Source organism: Dipodomys merriami, unplaced genomic scaffold (assembly GCF_024711535.1).
Source record: "Dipodomys merriami isolate MVZ:Mamm:240054 unplaced genomic scaffold, mDipMer1.0.p SCAF_33, whole genome shotgun sequence".
Lineage (NCBI taxonomy): Eukaryota > Metazoa > Chordata > Mammalia > Rodentia > Heteromyidae > Dipodomys > Dipodomys merriami.
In genome coordinates, this window is record NW_027204826.1 from 18,322,508 (window position 1) to 18,341,539 (window position 19,032).

The 19,032-nt window shown below is 54.8% G+C and overlaps 2 protein-coding genes across 3 annotated transcripts in view; one reads left to right on the forward strand and one right to left on the reverse strand.

The window, feature by feature from the left end:
* Adamtsl3 (ADAMTS like 3) overlaps nt 1–6,267 on the forward strand; it is a 110,622-nt gene extending 104,355 nt beyond the window's left edge. For both annotated transcript variants that reach the window (XM_070043358.1, XM_070043360.1), the window contains 5 exons: nt 71–254; nt 1,043–1,247; nt 2,043–2,098; nt 3,731–3,945; nt 4,462–6,267. In XM_070043358.1, the coding sequence (XP_069899459.1) occupies nt 71–254; nt 1,043–1,247; nt 2,043–2,098; nt 3,731–3,945; nt 4,462–4,568 (767 nt within the window). In that variant the 3' untranslated portion in view covers nt 4,569–6,267. The remainder of the gene's footprint in view (nt 1–70; nt 255–1,042; nt 1,248–2,042; nt 2,099–3,730; nt 3,946–4,461) is intronic.
* Nucleotides 6,268–8,374: 2,107 nt separating this feature from the next.
* Saxo2 (stabilizer of axonemal microtubules 2) lies at nt 8,375–18,968 on the reverse strand. The gene is made up of 4 exons (XM_070043369.1): nt 18,878–18,968; nt 15,569–15,748; nt 14,290–14,492; nt 8,375–10,074 (listed from the first exon to the last, which is right to left on the reverse strand). The coding sequence occupies exons 1-4, from the start codon at nt 18,913–18,915 to the stop codon at nt 9,707–9,709; spliced, it is 789 nt and encodes a 262-aa protein (XP_069899470.1). The 5' UTR covers nt 18,916–18,968; the 3' UTR covers nt 8,375–9,706.
* Between the last annotated feature and the right edge of the window lie 64 nt (nt 18,969–19,032).

Genomic DNA, 19,032 nt, shown 5'->3' on the forward strand with positions numbered 1-19,032 from the left:
AGTATGTCCAGGTGTGCTCCCTGGCTCTGAGCCCCGTCTGGAGTGTCCTGACGTTTCTCTTCTTCCTCAGAGCCTGTTTGGGAGCCTGGTCCCTGGACGCCCTGCCCCACCGCCTGCAGCCCCCCGGGCGCCCGCATTCAGAGGCCCCGGTGTGTGGGGGCCAGCGGGCAGGAAGTGAGCGAGGCCCTCTGTGCACACCGCCAGAAGCCTCGGGCAGGGTTTCAGCCCTGTGAGGCCCAGGGCTGCCCGGCCAGGTACGAGCCTCTCCCTCCCCGCTCCCACACCCCGGCCTTGGTTCCACATCCCGCCCAGGGGGCTGCTGCTGCCCTGCCTCAGGGGTGGGCAAACTGGTGGGCGCGGAGCTTCCCGGAGTGGACGGCGGCCGACGCCGGGGCACAGGCCGACCAGTTACCCACATCTTCCGCTATCCCACAAGGCTTTAAATACATAAAATTAGATACACGCAATGACACCATGGGCATAGGCCTTTTTGTAATCACTGAAGGTAGCATGAAGTATATGTCAGACTGAGAGGCCGAGCGTGGTGGCCCTGGCTGGCCGGCCGGGCCTCTGGGGGGCCCTCTGCTCCGTGTCAGCGACAAGCCCCTCGGCAGGCTCCACCCCCCACCCTCATTACAGCTCGGCCCCCAGGGTCAGGTGGAATCCAGTCTCAGCTCTGCTCACGGTTTAGTTATACGACCTCAGCCAACGTGGTTCATTTCCTGCGAGCGTGTGGCTGACGTGAGCAGGCCACACGGACGCTCAGAAGTGCGTCCCTGGTTGTGTTCCGTGAGCTGGATTACGACTCGCCCTCCATGGTGTCTAGCCCTGCCTCCTGGGCTGGGCAGCGACTTGAAGCACGTAGCTCTCTGCATGGCCACCGGCCAGCTCGGCCGCCTACGGCAGAGGACACACAGGCGCCGGTTTCTGTGCTGAGACGGGGTGGGCCCCAGACGGTGCAGGGACAGGGCAGCCCTTCTCACAAGCGACCCCGAAGGCCTGGTGGACCAGGCCTCCCCACAGTGCCGTCCTTCCTTCCCAGGTGGTTCACCAGCGCGTGGTCAGCGTGCTCGGTGCCGTGTGGCCGCGGCTTCCGCAGCCGGCAGGTGACCTGCAAGAGGAGGAGAGCCGACGGCACGGTTGAGCCCGCGCCACCCCACGCCTGTGCCTCCAGCACCCGGCCGCGGGGGAGGAGGCCGTGTCCTAACCGCCCATGCGGCCGACAGGCGCCCGCGCCAGGAAGCCAGGTCAGCCGGCGTCGGCCGGGGAAGGCCGGCACGCAGGGCCCCGCTTCCACCCTGCCGCGTACACGTGTCTAGAATGGGGAGGTGCAGAGGTAGAGTTGATTGCCGGCGAGAGGCGCTGTGTGAGCGTTTGCAGCTGTGTGGATGACCGTGAGACTGTAAAATCCGCTCTGGTATGGCAGCTCCACAGACCCTCGTGCTGTGGTGTGAACTGGGGAGTTGTACGGCACGTGAATCATAGATCAGTCGAAGTTGATCTAGATCTGGGGCTGGGGCTCAGGGTAGAGGGCTCGCCTCACCTGAGTTCCACTCCTCAGCACCACACACTCAGAAATAAACGGAAGTGGTGCTGTGGCTCAAGCGGTAGAGTGCTACCCTCGAGCAAAAGCAGCCCAGGCCCCGAGTTCAAGCCCCAGGACTGGCAATAAAACTAAAAGTGCAGTCTACACAAAGAGATGGTATGGGAGTAGTTGACAAATACAAGAAAAATAAAACCAGTGCCTATGCCGAAAAGAAGTTCCCACTCGACAGAAGAGCTTATTGTAAAAGTAATTGGGTGCAAGTAGAACTATTATGATAAGAAAAGCCGTCCCAAACATGAGAACTTAGTGGGCATGGTGAATATGTGAAAATATGTGACCTGCTAAGGAAACACGAGCTGTTTTTCCCGGACTGAGGAGGGTGCGAAGCTCCGTTGGGAGCCTTGAGCCTCTGTGGACTGCAGGCCCTGCCCGGAGCACCCCCCTCCCCTCCCCCCCAGTGCAAGCCCAGCTCACACTCACCTGTGCTTCCTCCTAGTGTCCTGCGTGTGGCCCCCGCAGCGGCCCGGGGCCCGACTGTGACGCCAGGAAGAGGTAGGGCTCCGCAGGGCAGCACAGGGCGGAACCCTTCCCGCCCCTGCGGCTTCCGTGAGGCGCGTCGGCGCGCTCCTCACTAGACTACGTGAGCGACTGTAGCCCTAGTACAGGTATTTGAGTGTGAAACAGGCACCCGGAAGGGGGCCGGCTGGCATTGAGAAAGGACAGGTGTTCCCCTGGGCGCCATCTTTGACTGCTTGGCCTCCAGCAGAAGTGGCCATGTGGGTTCAGATCCCTTCGGCTAGAAAAAAGAGGAAACTCCCCCGAGGAGCCGGACACAAAGGAAGCGGGTTTGGCCGTAGGGGCCGGCAGCCTCTGATTTCTGGTGCAAGGCTTTGTCTCTGTCCTCCCCCTCCCTCCGCCCCTCAGAAGCCTTGCGAGCGGAAACCCTTTGATGGAGTCTCCCCCTGGAGGCCAGCTGTAGTACTGCATCCACCGCATGAGCAGGACAGGTTATCACCGTGGTCTTGGTGTGTGTGAATGCTCCCTTCTGTGTACGCACGCCCACAGGGCCTGTATTTGGGCCACAACAATGCTTCGAATGCAGTGGGCCTCTGAAGGGCTGTGAGCAGACACGTGGGAGGTCGTTGTGTTCTGGGTTTTTGCCCTGTCACTCCGTCTATGTCTGCTTGAATTGTTTGGTAGTTTAAAACCCCCCTCGGCAGGTCGTGGGGAGCAGGTATGCGGCTCCTGTGCCTGTGTCAGCAGACGGCTGCGAGACATGGCTCGGGCCACCTCAGTCATCCTCCCTGGCAGGGGCCGGGCAGAGGCCCTGTGTCCACAAAGGTGGCCACTACCCTCCAGGGCGGACACCACCGCGCAAGTCAGAACACTGAATTTCCATTCCGGCTGAAAGGCCGGAGGAGCCAGAGGGAGACTCTTCTTCGAAATAAAGGGTCTGAATCCATTTTTGTAAAGGCTGGAAGTGGCCTAAAGGTGAATAGGGTAAATCCACTGTTCTGTGCAGAGAAGACGGCCTTGCGTCCATCCCTGTTCCTGCCAGCATGTGCCTCAGGGGCTTTGGAATCTAATGTACTTTTTTTTTTTTTTGTGGGTGGTGGGGCTTGAACTCTGGGCCTGGGCGCTGTCCCTCAGCTCTTCCGCTCAAGGCGAGCGCTCTACCACTTGAGCTACAGCGCCACTGTGCCTCAGGGGCTTTGGAACAGAAAGCCCAGGGCTTGTCAGCACACTTGTAATGGCTGCTAGTGGGCCCCACAGCCCCAGCTCCAGGGGACAGTCAGTGTTTGCCTTGGTCCTACCCCTGGAGCTGAAAGCAAGCAGGAACTCAGTTAGCTGGCCGCGGCGTGGTCAGAGCTCAGCGGAGGGGGCGGGCGGCCCAGCGGAGGGCTGCCACCGCCGCTCTAGAGGGTGTGGCAGAAAACAGGGGTGCAGAGTGGAAACCTAGCACCTCTGCCCCCGTGGGACGTCCCGCCCTTCCCCAGGCTTTGCGGGGGGTGCGGCCGGGAGGGGCGAGGCCGGGAGGGGCATGCGTGGCTCCCTGGGGACCCCTGCCCCCCTCACCCAGCCGTCCTCACCCCACCTCCTCCGGTTTACCTTGGCCCCTTGGCTAAACTTCACCCACACTCTGTCCCGCGGTGACTCGGTCCCCTCCTCCTGTGTCCCTTCCAGACAGCCCTGGCGGGGAAGCTGCGCGGCGGGGGCCTGCCAGGCCTGCTGGCTCCCCGGCCCCTGGAAGCCCTGCACGGCAGCCTGCGGCCCGGGCGTCCAGCCTCGGGAAGTCCACTGCGTCCACGCCCAGACCTGCCGACCCGTGGCCGAGAGTCACTGTGCGCCGACACACAGGCCGCCCTCCCGGAGGCCCTGCCTGGGGCCTGCCTGTGGCGGTGCGTGCCTGCCCTCCCCCTCCCCCCCCCCCCCCCGCACCCTGGGAGGGTCTGTCGTGGGTGGACGTGGCGGCCTGGCCCTCTGTGGAGGCAGCGTGGTCTGAGAGGCAGAGGCCAACTTGGTGGGGCGCGGGGTGGCTTTCCGGTGAGCTCTGGCACCCACGGGCTCCCCTCCCTCTCCTGCCCGGCCGTCCCCTCCACCCACACGGAGCTGACCTCATGGTCTGAAATGGAGTGTCAGGCCCCGCGCAGGCTGCTCTCCAGGCAGCGGTGCTGTGGGGGCCTGGGGCTGGCGGGTGCTGAGCGCTCCAAGCGGCGGCGCCAGGCCCGGGGCGGGGAGGGCCCCCCACGCCAGCCAGCGCCTGGCTGAGGGACAGGGGAGCCCCACGCACCTCCGACTCCAGGGCGCAGCAGCGGTCGAGAGCCCGAGCCAGCGCCATGACCTGTCTGTACACTTCCAGAAAGTCATTTCCTAGATTTCCAGTGACCCCCGCACTGTGCTCCCCGTTTTCGCAGGGAACTGCACAGACACAAGTCGGTACTGCCGGCTCCTGAGGCGCCTGCCTCTGCGCTCTCTGGACCTCTACAAACAGAGCTGCTGCCAGGCGCACCGAGAAGGCTAGGCCCCTGGCCGTGCCGCGGTGAGGCTCCCAGGGCAGCAAAGCAGTCTTCCCTCTTAGAGACGCCATGCTGAGGCCGATGTGAAAACAGCAAGGTTGAGCTTGGGTGAACATTTCCCACCATCAGTTCTGAACTCAGTCCTTGTAAGTGACATATTGCTGGATGAGTTAAAAAGAAACCACGGCAGGTGTGGCCAGGCATTTGGCCCCTCAGCAAGTCTGTGTGATCAGAGGCTGCCAGGGCCCTAAGCAGAGCAGGGCCTGCTGCGACCTGTGGGCCGGCACAGTCATCCACCCTGAAGACGGGAAACACAGCGAGCGACCGCTCCCTCTTCTCTTAAACTGTAAGGTTTCAACACGTTTAACGCGTTTACGTTTTAAAAGCTCTGGCCAGTGGCTTTCTGGATGTTGGCACTAGTGGCATTTTTTTCTCACAGGTCCTTACATTTAGCTGTGAGGGAGAGAGGGTCTCCCGGCAGGTGGTGTGCAGGGCATGGTGTCCTGATCCAGGGCGTCCGTGGGGGGAGACGGGGCTGCACCCCCGGGCTCGGCCGTCTGTGGAAGTCAGAGAGCACACGGTAGCTTCTCCACTGGTTCTGTAGTGTGTTCAAAGCTTTCCTTTTAGCTGTGAATGGAATGTTTTTCTAAGCACTAAAACAAAGCCTTATTAGACCTAATTTATGCATAAAATAGTATTCCTGAGGATTTTTATTTTGCAAAGTATATAATAAATTAATCTAAATAGGAAACATAGTTGGAAAAACTTGTTTATAGCAAGTATTTGTTTTAATTTGAGCTGATCTTTCCAGGAAATCCAAAGTGAATTAGGGTTGACTGGAAGTTATACAACTAAGAGTTAAGTTATACTTTTAGGATGGGGTTAGGCTTTAGAGCAAAAGGGCTAAAGGTTTGTTTTAGAGTTGGGATTGGGGTGAGAAAGGGAGTAAAGCTAGAGTTAAGGCCAGAGTTGGCTTTCGGGGCAGGACTCGGTGGGTCTAGGTTTCGAATGAGGCTGGGGCTGGTGTTGACAGAGTGAAGGGCGGAGGTGCCTCTGGTCAGCTTGCTGCTGGTTCGCTTCGAGGCGAGTTCTGATGCGGTTGTGGGAACTTTGCTGGCACTCTGCCGTCGGGACGTTAGAGGCCCGGGCAGCACCAGCTTCTCCTTCAGTGTCCCGAGAGCTGTCTGTAGGCAGGCGGGCTGCCGGGGCCTTGCTCCTCACCCTGACACGTGCAGGGCGACTTGGCTGTGGGTTGGTCGGTATTCTGGACACAGGTCTCTTCCATTCTTACCTCAGCCGCACGGACACTGGGACAGACGCTACCGCGTGGGGAGGGCCAGTGGCTGGGGGGGGCAGTGGGGAGGACACAGCTCAGGAGCGGGCAGTCACCCACCACAGCAGACTGATGAAGGGACTCAAAGGGAAGATCGTGTGTAAAATACTCTGTAAATATTTCTGTGACTTAAAGGTGCAATATTTTATTTTGTGCAATATGTAATAAAGACATGGAACATATATTTTTATTACCAGCAGCATTTCTTGCTGGATTGCTTTGCCTTTGTAGCTAAGGTCCATTTGCTAGGATGCTTTTATTATCCTTCTGCGGACATTCCTGTGTACTGTGTTTTACTACTGTTTTTATGAGAGTTGTTTCTTTTCTTATGATCCTTAAGAAACTCCGCAATAAACTGCCTTTGGTTCTAAGTGCTGGTGGCGTGTGCGTGCTTCGGGTCCCCTTGGGCACGGCCCCTCAGCCACGCCTTGCTGGCCGGCCGCAGCCTGGGTGAGCTCAGCACTCTGTACCATCCTTTAGAGGGTGGGCTTCAAGGTGTAGGGGACACGGCGCAGTGTTCAGCCCTAATTCCCTCATCCCAACTGTGTGAATCTTATAGGTCATACTGAAAGAGTGTCAACTGCAGAAGAGTAGATTGAGCCCCAAATGGCTGTCTTCAACAGTGTAGAAACAGATGGGCGTTGAGGAGGTACTAATACACTTTAGTCTGTAATGTATTTATCTGTTTTTGAAGACATTTTTAGAGCAGTTTTGGCTTCACAGAATTGTGTAGAAAGCAGAGGAATTTTTACAAGATGTGTAGGTAGATTGCACCTTTCTTCAATGTCTGTTTATCTCTCCATTAACTACATGCCCTACAGAGTTGTGTGTCTGTTACAAGCAATTAACCCACATCAGTGCTTTATGATGATCCAGGACCTGTAGTTTTCCTGAGGATTCTCTCTCAGTGTTGCACATCCTGTGGGTCCTTTTTGTTGTTGTTGGATATGGGGCTTGAACTCTGGGCCTGGGCGCTGTCCCTGAGCTCTTCAGCTCAAGGCAAGCACTCTACCACTTGAGCCACAGCTCCACTTCTGGTTTTCTGGTGGTTTATTGGAGACAAGAGTCTCCCTTTCCTGCCGGGGCTGGCTTTGAACCGTGATCCTCACCGGGCTCCTGAGTAGCTAGGATGACAGGTGTGAGCCACTGGCACCCGGCTCCTGTGGGTTCTTGTGGGACAAAGCAGGCTTCCCTGCTCTGATCACTCAGCCCACTCTCCTTGTAAGTTTTGTGAAGTGTGTACAGTCAGCGTCTTATCGACACCACTTGTTGCCAAGATTGTCTTTGCTCCATTACGTTGGTTTTGCTCTTTTTCCCTGACAGGTGACTCGGTTTTGTAGATCTATTTCCAGATGACCTATTCTGTTCCACTGATGAACCCTTTTGCTGATACCACGCTGTAGTAAGTCTCCGACTCTGTCCCTCCCTTGGGCTGTGGAGGGTTGGTGCGGACGCTGGGTGAGAGCTGCCTTTCTGGGAGGCGGCTCTGAGTGGACAGGAGCTACCGCGAGAACAGCATCGAAGGATCTGGCTGGTTTACTGGACACTGTGCTTTAAAAGCATCTCCTCACACTTCCTCGGTCTCCCGGTTCATGAGGTTTACGTCCGTTTCCAGGCTGAACTTCAGGAAGGAAGCTGTGAACTTGACAAGTCCGCTGTCGTGTGGGCTCCCAACCTCTAATGGTGAACGCTCCCCTCCATTCTTCCTGCTGTGGAAGTCCTCCTTTAATTTTAAATTAGGCTTATTTATTAATTTGTGTAGGCCAGTTCAGGGTTGATAGACTTCCCACCAACCCCACTGGACCCCCACACAAGCCTCCTGTCAACAGCCTCGACAGAACTGAACATCTGTAACAGTGATACCCACGCACTGTCACTCAAACTCCACAGCTGATGTGGGGTTCTCTGCGGCCGGTGTGTCGCTGATCGAGCCACACAGCCATTGTTTCTAATTCCCAATTCCTCAACAAGACTATGCAAGGAGAATGGGTAGAAATGGGACATGGTGGGGATGAAAACTTCCTCCTAACTTTTCTCTCTGAATTGCCTCTTTTCATCATTCATTCAGGTGCGTGTACTGCTCCTTCTAGTGTGGGGCAGACTGGTAAACGCCGTTGGCTTCCAGTGCTGTTAGAAGGCGCTGTGTTCCGGTGTGGTGTCTGAAGGAGATGCGGAGGGGGGGGCACACGGCTGCCCTGGAGGTCAGTCCTGAGGTCACACCGGCCCCGCCCACATGTCCTGATCTGGAAAGCTCCCGCTTCCCTCTCAAGATTCAGCTGTGGCTCATCTCCTTAGGAAGATTTACGGAATGACAGGTGAAGTGTCTCAAGCGTTCACACCTACTTAATATGGTGTCAGATGGTAGGACATAATTGTGTCTTCGGCTGTGGCACAGTGCTCCAGGAGACCCCAGGGGATGTCTTGGTTAGGGTGTCCCACTGCGTTATGGAAGATGGGCCTGGGTGAGAGAGCGGCAGTTACCCAGCTGTCCGTGTGATTACATAGTAATGCTTTCTAGTTAAAACTGAAGACTACCTACTGAAGTATAGCTTTAACCAACATAGGAATTTATTAACGTGCTTTTTTTTCTGAAGAAAACTCGATACAGAAATGATTTCATTACAGTCCATTCACTTAATTATCACCATATGGAAATATAAAATTTCATAATTGTGCTTTTCACTAAAGAGCAAATTACTTTCAAATAATTAGAAATATTTAAGCAAGTATAAATTTATTCTTAAGTGTATTTTGAAATAATTCTGAAATCATAAAAGGCTAAGATTCACTTTGTGCCAAATCATATCCTTCCATTGTGCAATCACTGATTTAAAACAAACACCCGATGACAGTTTTTTTTGCTAGGAACTTTTCAGCATTGCTACCTTCCTCGCTGGAGGGTTTCCTGCAGAGGTGGTGGGGGTGGACATCCCGGGCGGCCCCAGTGTCCGCCGCAGTGCGGGCAGTGAGCACTCCACCCGCACCACCGCGCCCCCGCCGTCCCAGCGCCGCCTTCTCTGCGGCGGCGCCCTCTCTGCGGCCATGCGGGGTGTTTGTGAAGTGGGGGAGGCTTCCCTCACACATCCAGACTGCTCATAAGCTCAGAGCAACTGCCGACGGGGTCACTTCTCAGTCCCTGCTGCAGGCTAGGGAATGACTGAGCTACTGTCCCAGGTTGAAATGGCAGACGCAGTTGACGCATTGCCAGTCCTTTCATCTGCACTTTCACTTGTGAGGTGGGCAGAGGATAATCTGCTTTTACAAGTGAGGCACAGCTCAGAGACAGGACCACGGGACTCAGGCGGCACAGATGCAGAGCGTGAGCTCTCGAGAGCCGCGCCCTGCCACGCCACCAAGCCTGTCTAACTTGAGGAGCGGTGCGCGCACTGACCGCGACATCCTTGGCCTGGCGGCACGGGGCCAGCCTTGAAGCTAGCGGAGAGGGAGTCCTGTTTTCTTGGAAGAGGAATCCTCGTTCAGTGTCGCTCGGCGTTGTCCTGTGTGAGTGGCTGTGTGGGTCAGTGGGAAGGGCGGGTGGCCGTCCTCCCGGGACCGGTGGCCACCCTGCGGCAGCAGTGGCTATGGGCTGTGGGCAGCAGCCATGGACTGCGCTCACCCCCCTGCAGGAATTCTGGGGAGGGTGATCTTGGCGGAGACAGGAGTTCATGTGGATTTTTAGGATTCTGATTTCCTATAGTACATTTCCCAATTGGTTTAAACATCTCAACGTGGTTTGCTGTGTCTCTCATAGTATCTTCTACACTATAAAAACCGGGCCCCTGGGCCTCTCTAAGTGGACCCCTGACTTCCCTACCCGGTGACCTTGCGGAAGAGCCGGTGACCTTGGGAGTTTGTGGTTTCAAACTTGTAGCCACTGGGAAAAGGGCCGCTGGCGGGGCAGACTTTGCGTTGTTTTGGGGTGAAGTCTACCGAGTAGCTGGTGGAGCCCTGGAAGGGGCTGGGGCCCCGCCGCACTGCCCCCACGGGCCTGCGGCCACAGCCAGCCTCCTCCGGGGGCCCCGGCGGCCCCTTCCTCCTGGCCGGCCTGACTGCCAGCGGATGGGGCACGAAGGCATCCTGGAACGTGGTTGCGTTCCCAAACCTCACCGTCGGGGGATGGTAGGTGTGCTCCTGCTTGCAGAGTTCACGTTTCTGAAGGTTCCAAGGTCTATAGTCATCTTGAAAAACAAAGCAAACAACAAAGCACCTTTACATCTGCAAAGAACCATGTCGGTTCCTTGTCAAGCATCTCATTTCCCCTGGAAATCTAAACTCGAGCATCGGTACAGAATTTCCTCTCTCCCTTTGCATTCGTTCCCTTTCCCCTTCATCTCCACCTGCCTCTGCCCCTTCACCCACTTCTGCGCAGCAACCCCACCTCCAGCTTCTCTGATTACACAGACTGTGGATAGTTAGTGGAAGTCACATCTCCACAAACTGGCTAGGATTTTAAGTATAACTCATGGAGCCTGGACATCCTGGGCTTAAAATAAAAACGTGTTCCCTGACGTGGATGACGTATTAGAACATGGGCCGAGGTCCATGTGATGTCTACTGGAGTAGCGTCTTCCTTTAAAAAGAAAAGGCCCCCATCCTTGGTGTTTCCACCAGGATCTGGGTGACGGGCTAAGATGCTGGCACTTGGGAGAGGATGCGTGAGCCAGGGTAGAGCCTGAGGATTACCAGTGATACCAAGCAGGCTGGCAAGGACGGAGGGCGGGGAGCCAGGTGGAAGAAGAGGCTAGAGATGCTGGCAGAGCTGGAGAGCTCACAGAGGTGCACAGAGGGTGCGCTCCAGGCAGGCTGGTAGGAGGCCCAGCGGGCAGAGGGGCCATCGGAGGGTGCCCAAAGAGTACCCGGAAGTCAGGCACCCAGTGGAGGAGGCAGCCCCTCCCTCCCGCTCCCCACCCCCACCCCCGTCAGCTGGCGTCCATTTCCCAGGGAGCTTTTCTGCTCTTTACAGACAGGAAAACCATGACACCACTTTGAGAGGGAGTCAGGGATGTTACTGAAGGCCCTTGCTCATAAAGCGGCTCGCAGGAAACAGTGTTCTGTGAGCGAACAGAATGTGTTCCCCTGACCACGCCAACCGCGATTTAAAGGAAGCCCCTCGAAGCCGGGACGGGCTGACAGCACTTGTTAGTAAGGGCTTCTGTCTGGTCAGCTGGTGTCCTTACGTTTCTTTAGTGGTTGCCGGTTTCTTCTGGACTGGCCAGGTAGGAGAGGCCGAGGGTTTGAGTCACACAGTCTGTGTCTCAACCCTCGCAAGCCACAGGTGAGGCATAAAGGGCCAGCTGCGTGCAAGACTTCATTCGGGAAGAGGCGCTGGACTCGGTCCGCAGGATGCGGCCCGCTTTCCCTCTTTACAGCCGTCTTTGTCAGTCATCGGTCTACCTTCAGATGCCTCAGTGCTTCTCTGGAGGAAGTGAGACAGAGGTGCTGTTCTTCCTGGGATAGTCCAAGTTAACCCCTGTCTTCCGGTCCTGTAGGCTCCAATATTTTAGGCAATTTGTTGTCCTGCCATTGACCCTCAGCATTTTTCTTCTAGTATGCATACTAGGCCTTGAACTCAGTGCTTCAAGCTCTTACTCAGCAGCTGGCGCCTTACTTCTTGAGCCACACCTCCACTTCTGTGTTTTTGCTGGCTGGATATAGGAATGTCATGGATTTTCCTTCCAGGACTGGCTTTGAATGAAAACCTTCAAATCTCGCACTCTGGAGTCACTAGGATTTACAGACGTGAGCCACCAGCCGAAGCCCCGGGAAGCAGCAGGCCATCAGTGTGTGGGTTCCTGATAGTGATTCTTTTAGCTCCTCCGGCTGCTTTAAGGATTTTGTCATCTTTTCCTTCCCAAGTGACATTTTCTTCTTCTTACCAATTTATTCTGCTTTAGCTCTCTAACCTTCCTGGACCTGAACTCTGATGTCATTCACTGGTTTTGGAAAATTCCTTCTATGAGGTCTTCAGACAATGCTGCAAATGTGTTCCCATTTGGCTCATTTAAAAGTGTCTCTGCTTCAGGTGCTCAAAACCTGCATTTTCTCTCCTTGTGTTCTGCTTTAGGTAAGTGCATTGATATGTCCCAAGTCCAGATTCCCCACCGGACCCTGTGTTGTCCATTGATGGCTCAATCCTCCCTCCCTCCCTTTCTCTCACACACACATCACTAAGGACTCATGTTGGTTCTACCCAGGCATCACACACAGTGCTTTCCACATAGGGTCTTCAGCTAAGTTAGCCAGGGCTATCTTTGAACCACTGTCCTACCTCCATCTGCCAAGTAGTTGGGATTTTAGGCATGTATCACAACTGGCCACGAAAGGCATTCTTCTTCATTTTGATTGTATCTTTTTTTTGGGGGGGGGTCCGGTCGTGGGGCCTGAACTCTGGGCCTGGGCGCTGTTCCTCAGCTCTTCAGCTCAAGGCTAGCGCTCTACCACTTGAGCCACAGCGCCACTTCCGGCTTTTTTTCCCCTGCTTATGTGGTGCTGAGGAATCGAACCCAGGGCCTCATGCATGCAAAGCAAGTGCTCTACCACTGAGCCACCTTCCCAGCCCGATTATATCTTTTTTTTTTTTTTTAACTCTAGCTATTTCCATTTCACTTTTATAGTTTCCATCTGTTAAAACTTTCCATCTGTCCATTAAGTTTTCCACGACAACTTTTAAAATTAGTCATGATTTTTAACCAGATCCAGTGTCTGGGTCACTCATCAACCAGTTATCTGTCTCTTGGCAGTCCTTCTATTTCCTTCTTCTTTGTATAATTATCATTTGAAAGCTAGGCATCATGGGTAGCACAGATGATATGCACACACTCACAGGTCTCCAGTGATTGGCAGCTGAGTCAGTCCAATCATGGCAGGCTGTCTGGGCTTTGTTGTTGCTATGGCACCTTCCACCTCTTTCCTTTGGCGTTGTCTTGTGCTCAGCTGGAGACTGGTCTGCTGGAGGGGTTTCTTGGTGTCTGCTCTAGACTCCTCTCCAGGCTTTCAGAGACCACCCCTCTTCCTGAGAGTAGACAGCAAGTGCTTGTTATGTGGTGCTGTGTGGTGTGGGGCTCGGTGTGCGTGTGGGGTAATCGCTTTGGCCCAGCTTCAGTCTTGGGCCCCAGAGGCAGAGCTTTCCCAGCGCTCGGTCTCTTCTCTTGATTTAGCAGGTATCAGCAGATACTCAGAGTCAGCTATGGCTAGTTCCAGGCCAACCTCCTGTTCCTTTGGCTCATTTTTCCTCTCCCTGAGCTGTCAGTCAGTTTCTCACTGGGGATGACAGATCACTGCTTCTACTTCAGTGGATTACTGCTTTGTTCTGGAGCTTGTCTTTTGTAGACCATGCCCTCCTCCAAGCCTCTGCAGCAGCAGCAGCAGCAGCAGCAGCAGCAGCAGCTCTCTGATCTCCCCCCTTTCTGGGGAGCTCGCGTGCTACGCGTGAGCGCACCTGGATCTCAGCAGCCAAGTGCCACACGCCCAATCGTCCTCCACAGCATGTCCCTTTACCACACACAGCTTTAAACTCAGGCAGCACGCTGCAGAGTTTATAAACCACAGTGCAGAGTGCTGGGCTGGTACAGCTTGTAGCTATTGTGTAATTAAAGCATGCATCATGACTCTGGTTGGCAAGGGCACCACTCTCACAAAAAGGTTTGATGCTAGGACACTTAATAGCAGGACGTTTCTTTCAGATATGCAATTACATTGTCTATAAACAAAAATATAGAATAGTATCTATTATCAAAATAGCCTGATTTTTAAACGAAGACCTCAATCTCCCACAAGCAATCATCAGATAGGTTCTTTGTGGAACCTGGTCGTTCATTGTCAGATGCTATTCCTCCAAGCCAGTTAGCGGCGGAAAAGTAACCCATGCTGCCTGTGCTGGAGTCCTCTATGGTTAGCAAGCACCGTCGCTTCAGGATGGGTAAACATTGCCAGACTCTGTCTCAAGAATCATCTGCTTAAAGACGGACGCTTCCCTCCACGCTGCTCTTCATCCATGAGCAAGTAAGGTTTTGTTTCCTGTCTCCTAACTATATAGATTGGGTTGGAACTCGAAGAATTGCTACTCATTTAATCTTTTCAAAGACTTCAAAATCTCAGTGTCAACTCATGCTAGGATGGGAAGAAAGGGGGAGGGACTAAGCCAACAGAGTCAAGGCATTATCAGCCCAGCTCACTGGATGAGAGAAGAGCCTGGTCTCTTAACAGTTCTACCCGGGATGGCGCTTGGTTGGTTGATTTGGGATTTTGCTATACAATACCACTTTGACCAAAGAGAGGAAAGAATTTTCCTATACTATCTATGGTGGCTAAGTATGGCAATTCACCAAAATTACCATTTGCTCTTAAATCTGGAAGTTTTAGGACTTTGGCTCCATTTTGAAATGGTAAGTTACCTTTATAGGTTGGGACAGTATCCAACTTTCCCTTTTTAAGTTGTTTTCTTTCCAAAGGCCGGACTATTACCACAGGCTGCACTGTGTAAGAATTAAAATCTCGTTTGTAGGTAGTACCAAAATCAATCTTCCCCTGCTTTGGCTTATATTCTTCTCGGATGTGGCGAGGTGGCTGGATCACTTCGTAAGGGCGGTAGTCTGACCTGCAATATTTACACATTTGGAACATAGCCTCACAAGTTCTTTTATTTCAGTGATTTTGGTATTGAAAATTTCAAAGGCTTTTCTTACCTTAGAAGTCTAAGATAGTAAAATAATCATACTTGATAATTTGAAAGAAGAAATTAAATTTGTTTATACCAATTTAGTGAACTTTCTAGAGCACTGAAACAGAACCAGCTAATTGGATGCTAAGTAAATGGAAGTCTAAAGCTCCTGAATTTTTTTCTAGCCTATAAGGAAACTTCCAGTGAACAGTTTAATGAACCTGCAAAGTTATACTCTCCTTATACCCTCTTGGTCAAAACCCTTGTTTATGGTTCCTAAGACAACTTAGCATACTCTCTGGATGTTCCCGGTAGAATGAGCTGAGACTCTGGCCTTCCGCACTGGGCTCTCACAGACACATAATCCACCCTGGTCTTATATAGCACCCTGGGCCCAAGGGAGACGGCAGAGCTTCAGAGGGTCGGGGAGACATCGCAGGGATGCAGACAAAACCAAACACGGCCAGAGCCCGGCCTGGCCCGTCACCAGCCTCCGTTCTCGGGGCTTCCTCTGCTCTGGCTGCCCTCCTCTGAGGACTTCCAGTGCTCTGTGCTCCTTCCTGCTACACACTACGCTTCTGGAATGTGCCTCCACCTCCGCAGCCCAGCTCACTGCTCAATCCCTTCAGGTGTTAGCTCATTTCTCTCGTCTTGATAAAGTTGAGCCCATGACGTGCCAGAAGACAGAAAACAGATCAGAGATGCAAAGAGTAGAGGAGACACAGACATAGCAATTCAGGAACACCCACAATCCTTCAGGTGTTGGTGACATTAGAAAGTACACAAAGAAGAAATATTTTAGGAGGTTAAAAAATCAATACTGTTTTTGGCAGCTTGACTTAATTGTCATTTTTCTTTTTTTTTCCCCCTCAAGTTGTGATTTAACTAGTTTCTTGCTTCTTGGATTGTTTCATCTTAAATCAACTAAATAGCTAAATTTAAATAGTAAGAAAACTTTATTAAGACCCGAGAGTTGAGAGAAAAGTAAAGCAAAATCGTTGCTCAATATTTACTTAAATGTAGTTACTCCTTCCATTTTAGCACGGTATGCTTGAAATTGTTGCTTGGGTTTAAGACTTGGAGGAGGAAGAACATTGCCATATCTAGGGTATTTTTCCAGATACTCGGTTGTGGGGTGAAATACGCCAGCACTGCCGTAAATCCTTGTGGCTCCTTGTGGACAACGATGCCGCCTGTGCAAACAAACACACTGAAAGATGGTTCTGCTTTACCAAACGTTTCACGAGGTCGCTGCGTTTTACCCAGAGTACTCCAAAGAACTCAGAATTTCTAGAAAGCAAAAGAAAACCCACAGCCATGCGTACAAAACGCACACTATGGTGTATTCTCACATTTGAGCTACGCAAAGCTGAGCTGCTATCAGGTGAAGCTCCTGAAGATGCTTCACTATTGCATGTGCTCAGGCTGGGAACAGAGGGAGCGTGGCAGGGCTGGTGTGTGTTTTGTTTGCGAGGGAGTGGTAGAGGCAGAGAGCGGCAGCCGGCAGCCGTTGGGCAACACCCTGGCTTACAGGGCCAGTCTCTGACTCAGCAGCTTCTGACTGTGGCTGACACCCTGCTCCTGGGCCTGCCTTCACCTCTGACTGTGCAACCCAGTCCTACAAGCTTATTTTGAATTTTTTTTTTTTTGGGTGGGTTGCGGGCCTGAACTCTTGGCCTGAGCGCTGTCCTTCAGCTCTTCAGCTCAAGGCTAGCACTTGAGCCACAGCGCCACTTCCGGTCTTTTCTGCTTAGGTGGTGCTGAGGAATCGAACCCAGGGCCTCATGCATGCAAGGCAAGCGCTCTACCACTGAGCCCCTGAAAATGGTCTATTTTTAGTTCTTTCTAATGAGTGACATAGTTTGTTAAACTAACCAGAGTACATTAGATTGTTCATCACAAAGAACCCTGACTGAGTCAGTCATGTGGTATCATACATGTAACATTTCCATCAAAGACACCACATACACGATGACAGTCCCATGAGATCTGATCACCTAGTGACATCTCAGCCACTCTAGTTACTGTAAGTTCATTCTGTGGTACCCACGTGACTACAATACCTAACGCACTTCTCGGAACCGTAAGCGCAGCATGGCTGGATAGCAACTAAGCAGTAGTAGTCAGTTTTTAAGAGAGCTGTTGAGAAAACATTTCCACAGTGGGTTGAAGGTGCCAAAGGGGTGGGGTGAGTGGGGCTCTGTACAGTAGCTCCTAGCTGGTCAAAGGTTCTTAAAGGTTAAAGGTGAGACGGAAAGCAGCAGAAGCACCCCCTTGAGGACACTGAGCTTCAGTGGGGGCATTTGGAAGACATTTTTACTTTGTTCAAAGCCCATCAAGAAACTCTTCTTTCACTGCCAGTGGCTCAGCTTTTGCATTTCACACTGCCTGAAGAAAAGATGTCTCTCCCCTCCCCTGCCCCGTAACATAGTGAAGACATTTCCCGATGGCTGTCTGGGAAAGGAACTTAGGTTGATACACATTAAAGTTAGGAGAAATTAAAATGTCTTCTTGCACACCAGAGTTCTTGGGTTCACACCTCAAAAGTAATCTGTGAGTTCCCTTTGAAGAGGCCTGCCAATGGGAAGGGCTGGGCTTGCTCATCTTTACTAAGCACATAGTGGCATAATCCCTGGGTCAACAGAGTAGCTCAGGATGGAGAAGCCTGTCTATAGGTGTGCGGGTTGTTGGCAGGACTTTACAATCCCAGGTTTCTGCCAGGCCGGACGCAGGAGGCGCTGTGCCGGGTGGGAGAAGGGAGGGCAGTCACATCTGGTTCCACCTAGAGGAGGGGGAGCTGCAGAGGAGGCGTGCCCAGGCTGAGGACCAGAGGCCTCGCGCACACACGCAGGCCGCAGACGGGGGCCTCGCACGCACGCAGGCCGCAGACGGGGGCCTCGCACACACACGCAGGCCGCAGACGGGGGCCTCGCACACACACACACACAGGCCGCAGACGGGGGCCTCGCACACACGCACGCAGGCCGCAGACGGGGGCCTCGCACACACACACACAGGCCACAGACAGGGGCCTCGCAGGCACACACGCAGGCCGCAGACAGGGGCCTCGCACACACGCACGCAGGCCGCAGACGGGGGCCTCGCACACACACACACAGGCCGCAGACAGGGGCCTCGCACACACACACGCAGGCCGCAGACGGGGGCCTCGCACACACGCACGCAGGCCGCAGACGGGGGCCTCGCACACACACACGCAGGCCGCAGACGGGGGCCTCGCACACACACACACAGGCCGCAGACGGGGGCCTCGCACACACGCAGGCCGCAGACGGGGGCCTCGCACACACACACGCAGGCCGCAGACGGGGGCCTCGCACACACACACACAGGCCACAGACAGGGGCCTCGCACACACACACGCAGGCCGCAGACAGGGGCCTCGCACACACGCACGCAGGCCGCAGACGGGGGCCTCGCACACACGCACGCAGGCCGCAGACGGGGGCCTCGCACACACACAGGTCGCAGACGGGGGCCTTGCACGCACACACAGGCCGCAGACGGGGGCCTCGCACACACACACAGGCCGCAGACGGGGCCTCGCACGCACTCAGGCCATGTGCCAGGGGCCTCGCACACACACAGGCCACAGACTAGCGGCCTTGCACACACGCAGGCCGCAGACTAGGGGCCTTGCACACACGCAGGCCACAGACTAGGGGCCTCGCACACACGCAGGCCGCAGACTAGGGGCCTCGCACGCACGCAGGCCGCAGACTAGGGGCCTCGCACACACGCAGGCCGCAGACTAGGGGCCTCGCACACACGCAGGCCGCAGACTAGGGGCCTTGCACACACGCAGGCCACAGACTAGGGGCCTCGCACGCACACGCAGGCCGCAGACTAGGGGCCTCGCACACACACAGGCCGCAGACTAGGGGCCTCGCACACACGCAGGCCGCAGACTAGGGGCCTTGCACACACGCAGGCCGCAGACTAGGGGCCTTGCACGCACGCAGGCCGCAGACTAGGGGCCTCGCACGCACGCAGGCCGCAGACTAGGGGCTTCGCACACACACGCAGGCCGCAGACTAGGGGCCTCGCACACACACGCAGGCCGCAGACTAGGGGCCTCGCACGCACACAGGCCGCAGACGGGGGCCTCGCACGCACACGCAGGCCGCAGACTAGGGGCCTTGCACGCACACGCAGGCCGCAGACGGGGGCCTTGCACACACGCAGGCCGCAGACTAGGGGCCTCGCACACACACGCAGGCCGCAGACTAGGGGCCTCGCACGCACGCGGCCCGCACACGTCCTGCACCGCCACCGTCCCTTCGCGGGGCACGCGTCCTCACCCGCAGGTACAGATCTGACACAGGCACCGCACCCTCATGGCCTCCGCTCGCCGCTGCTCCCCGGCGCGGCCTTCGCGCCCGCCGTCGTCAAGGCGACCCAGGGAGCGCGGGAGGCGGGCCCGGCGCCGACTTCCGGCGGCGTCCGCGGGTCAGAG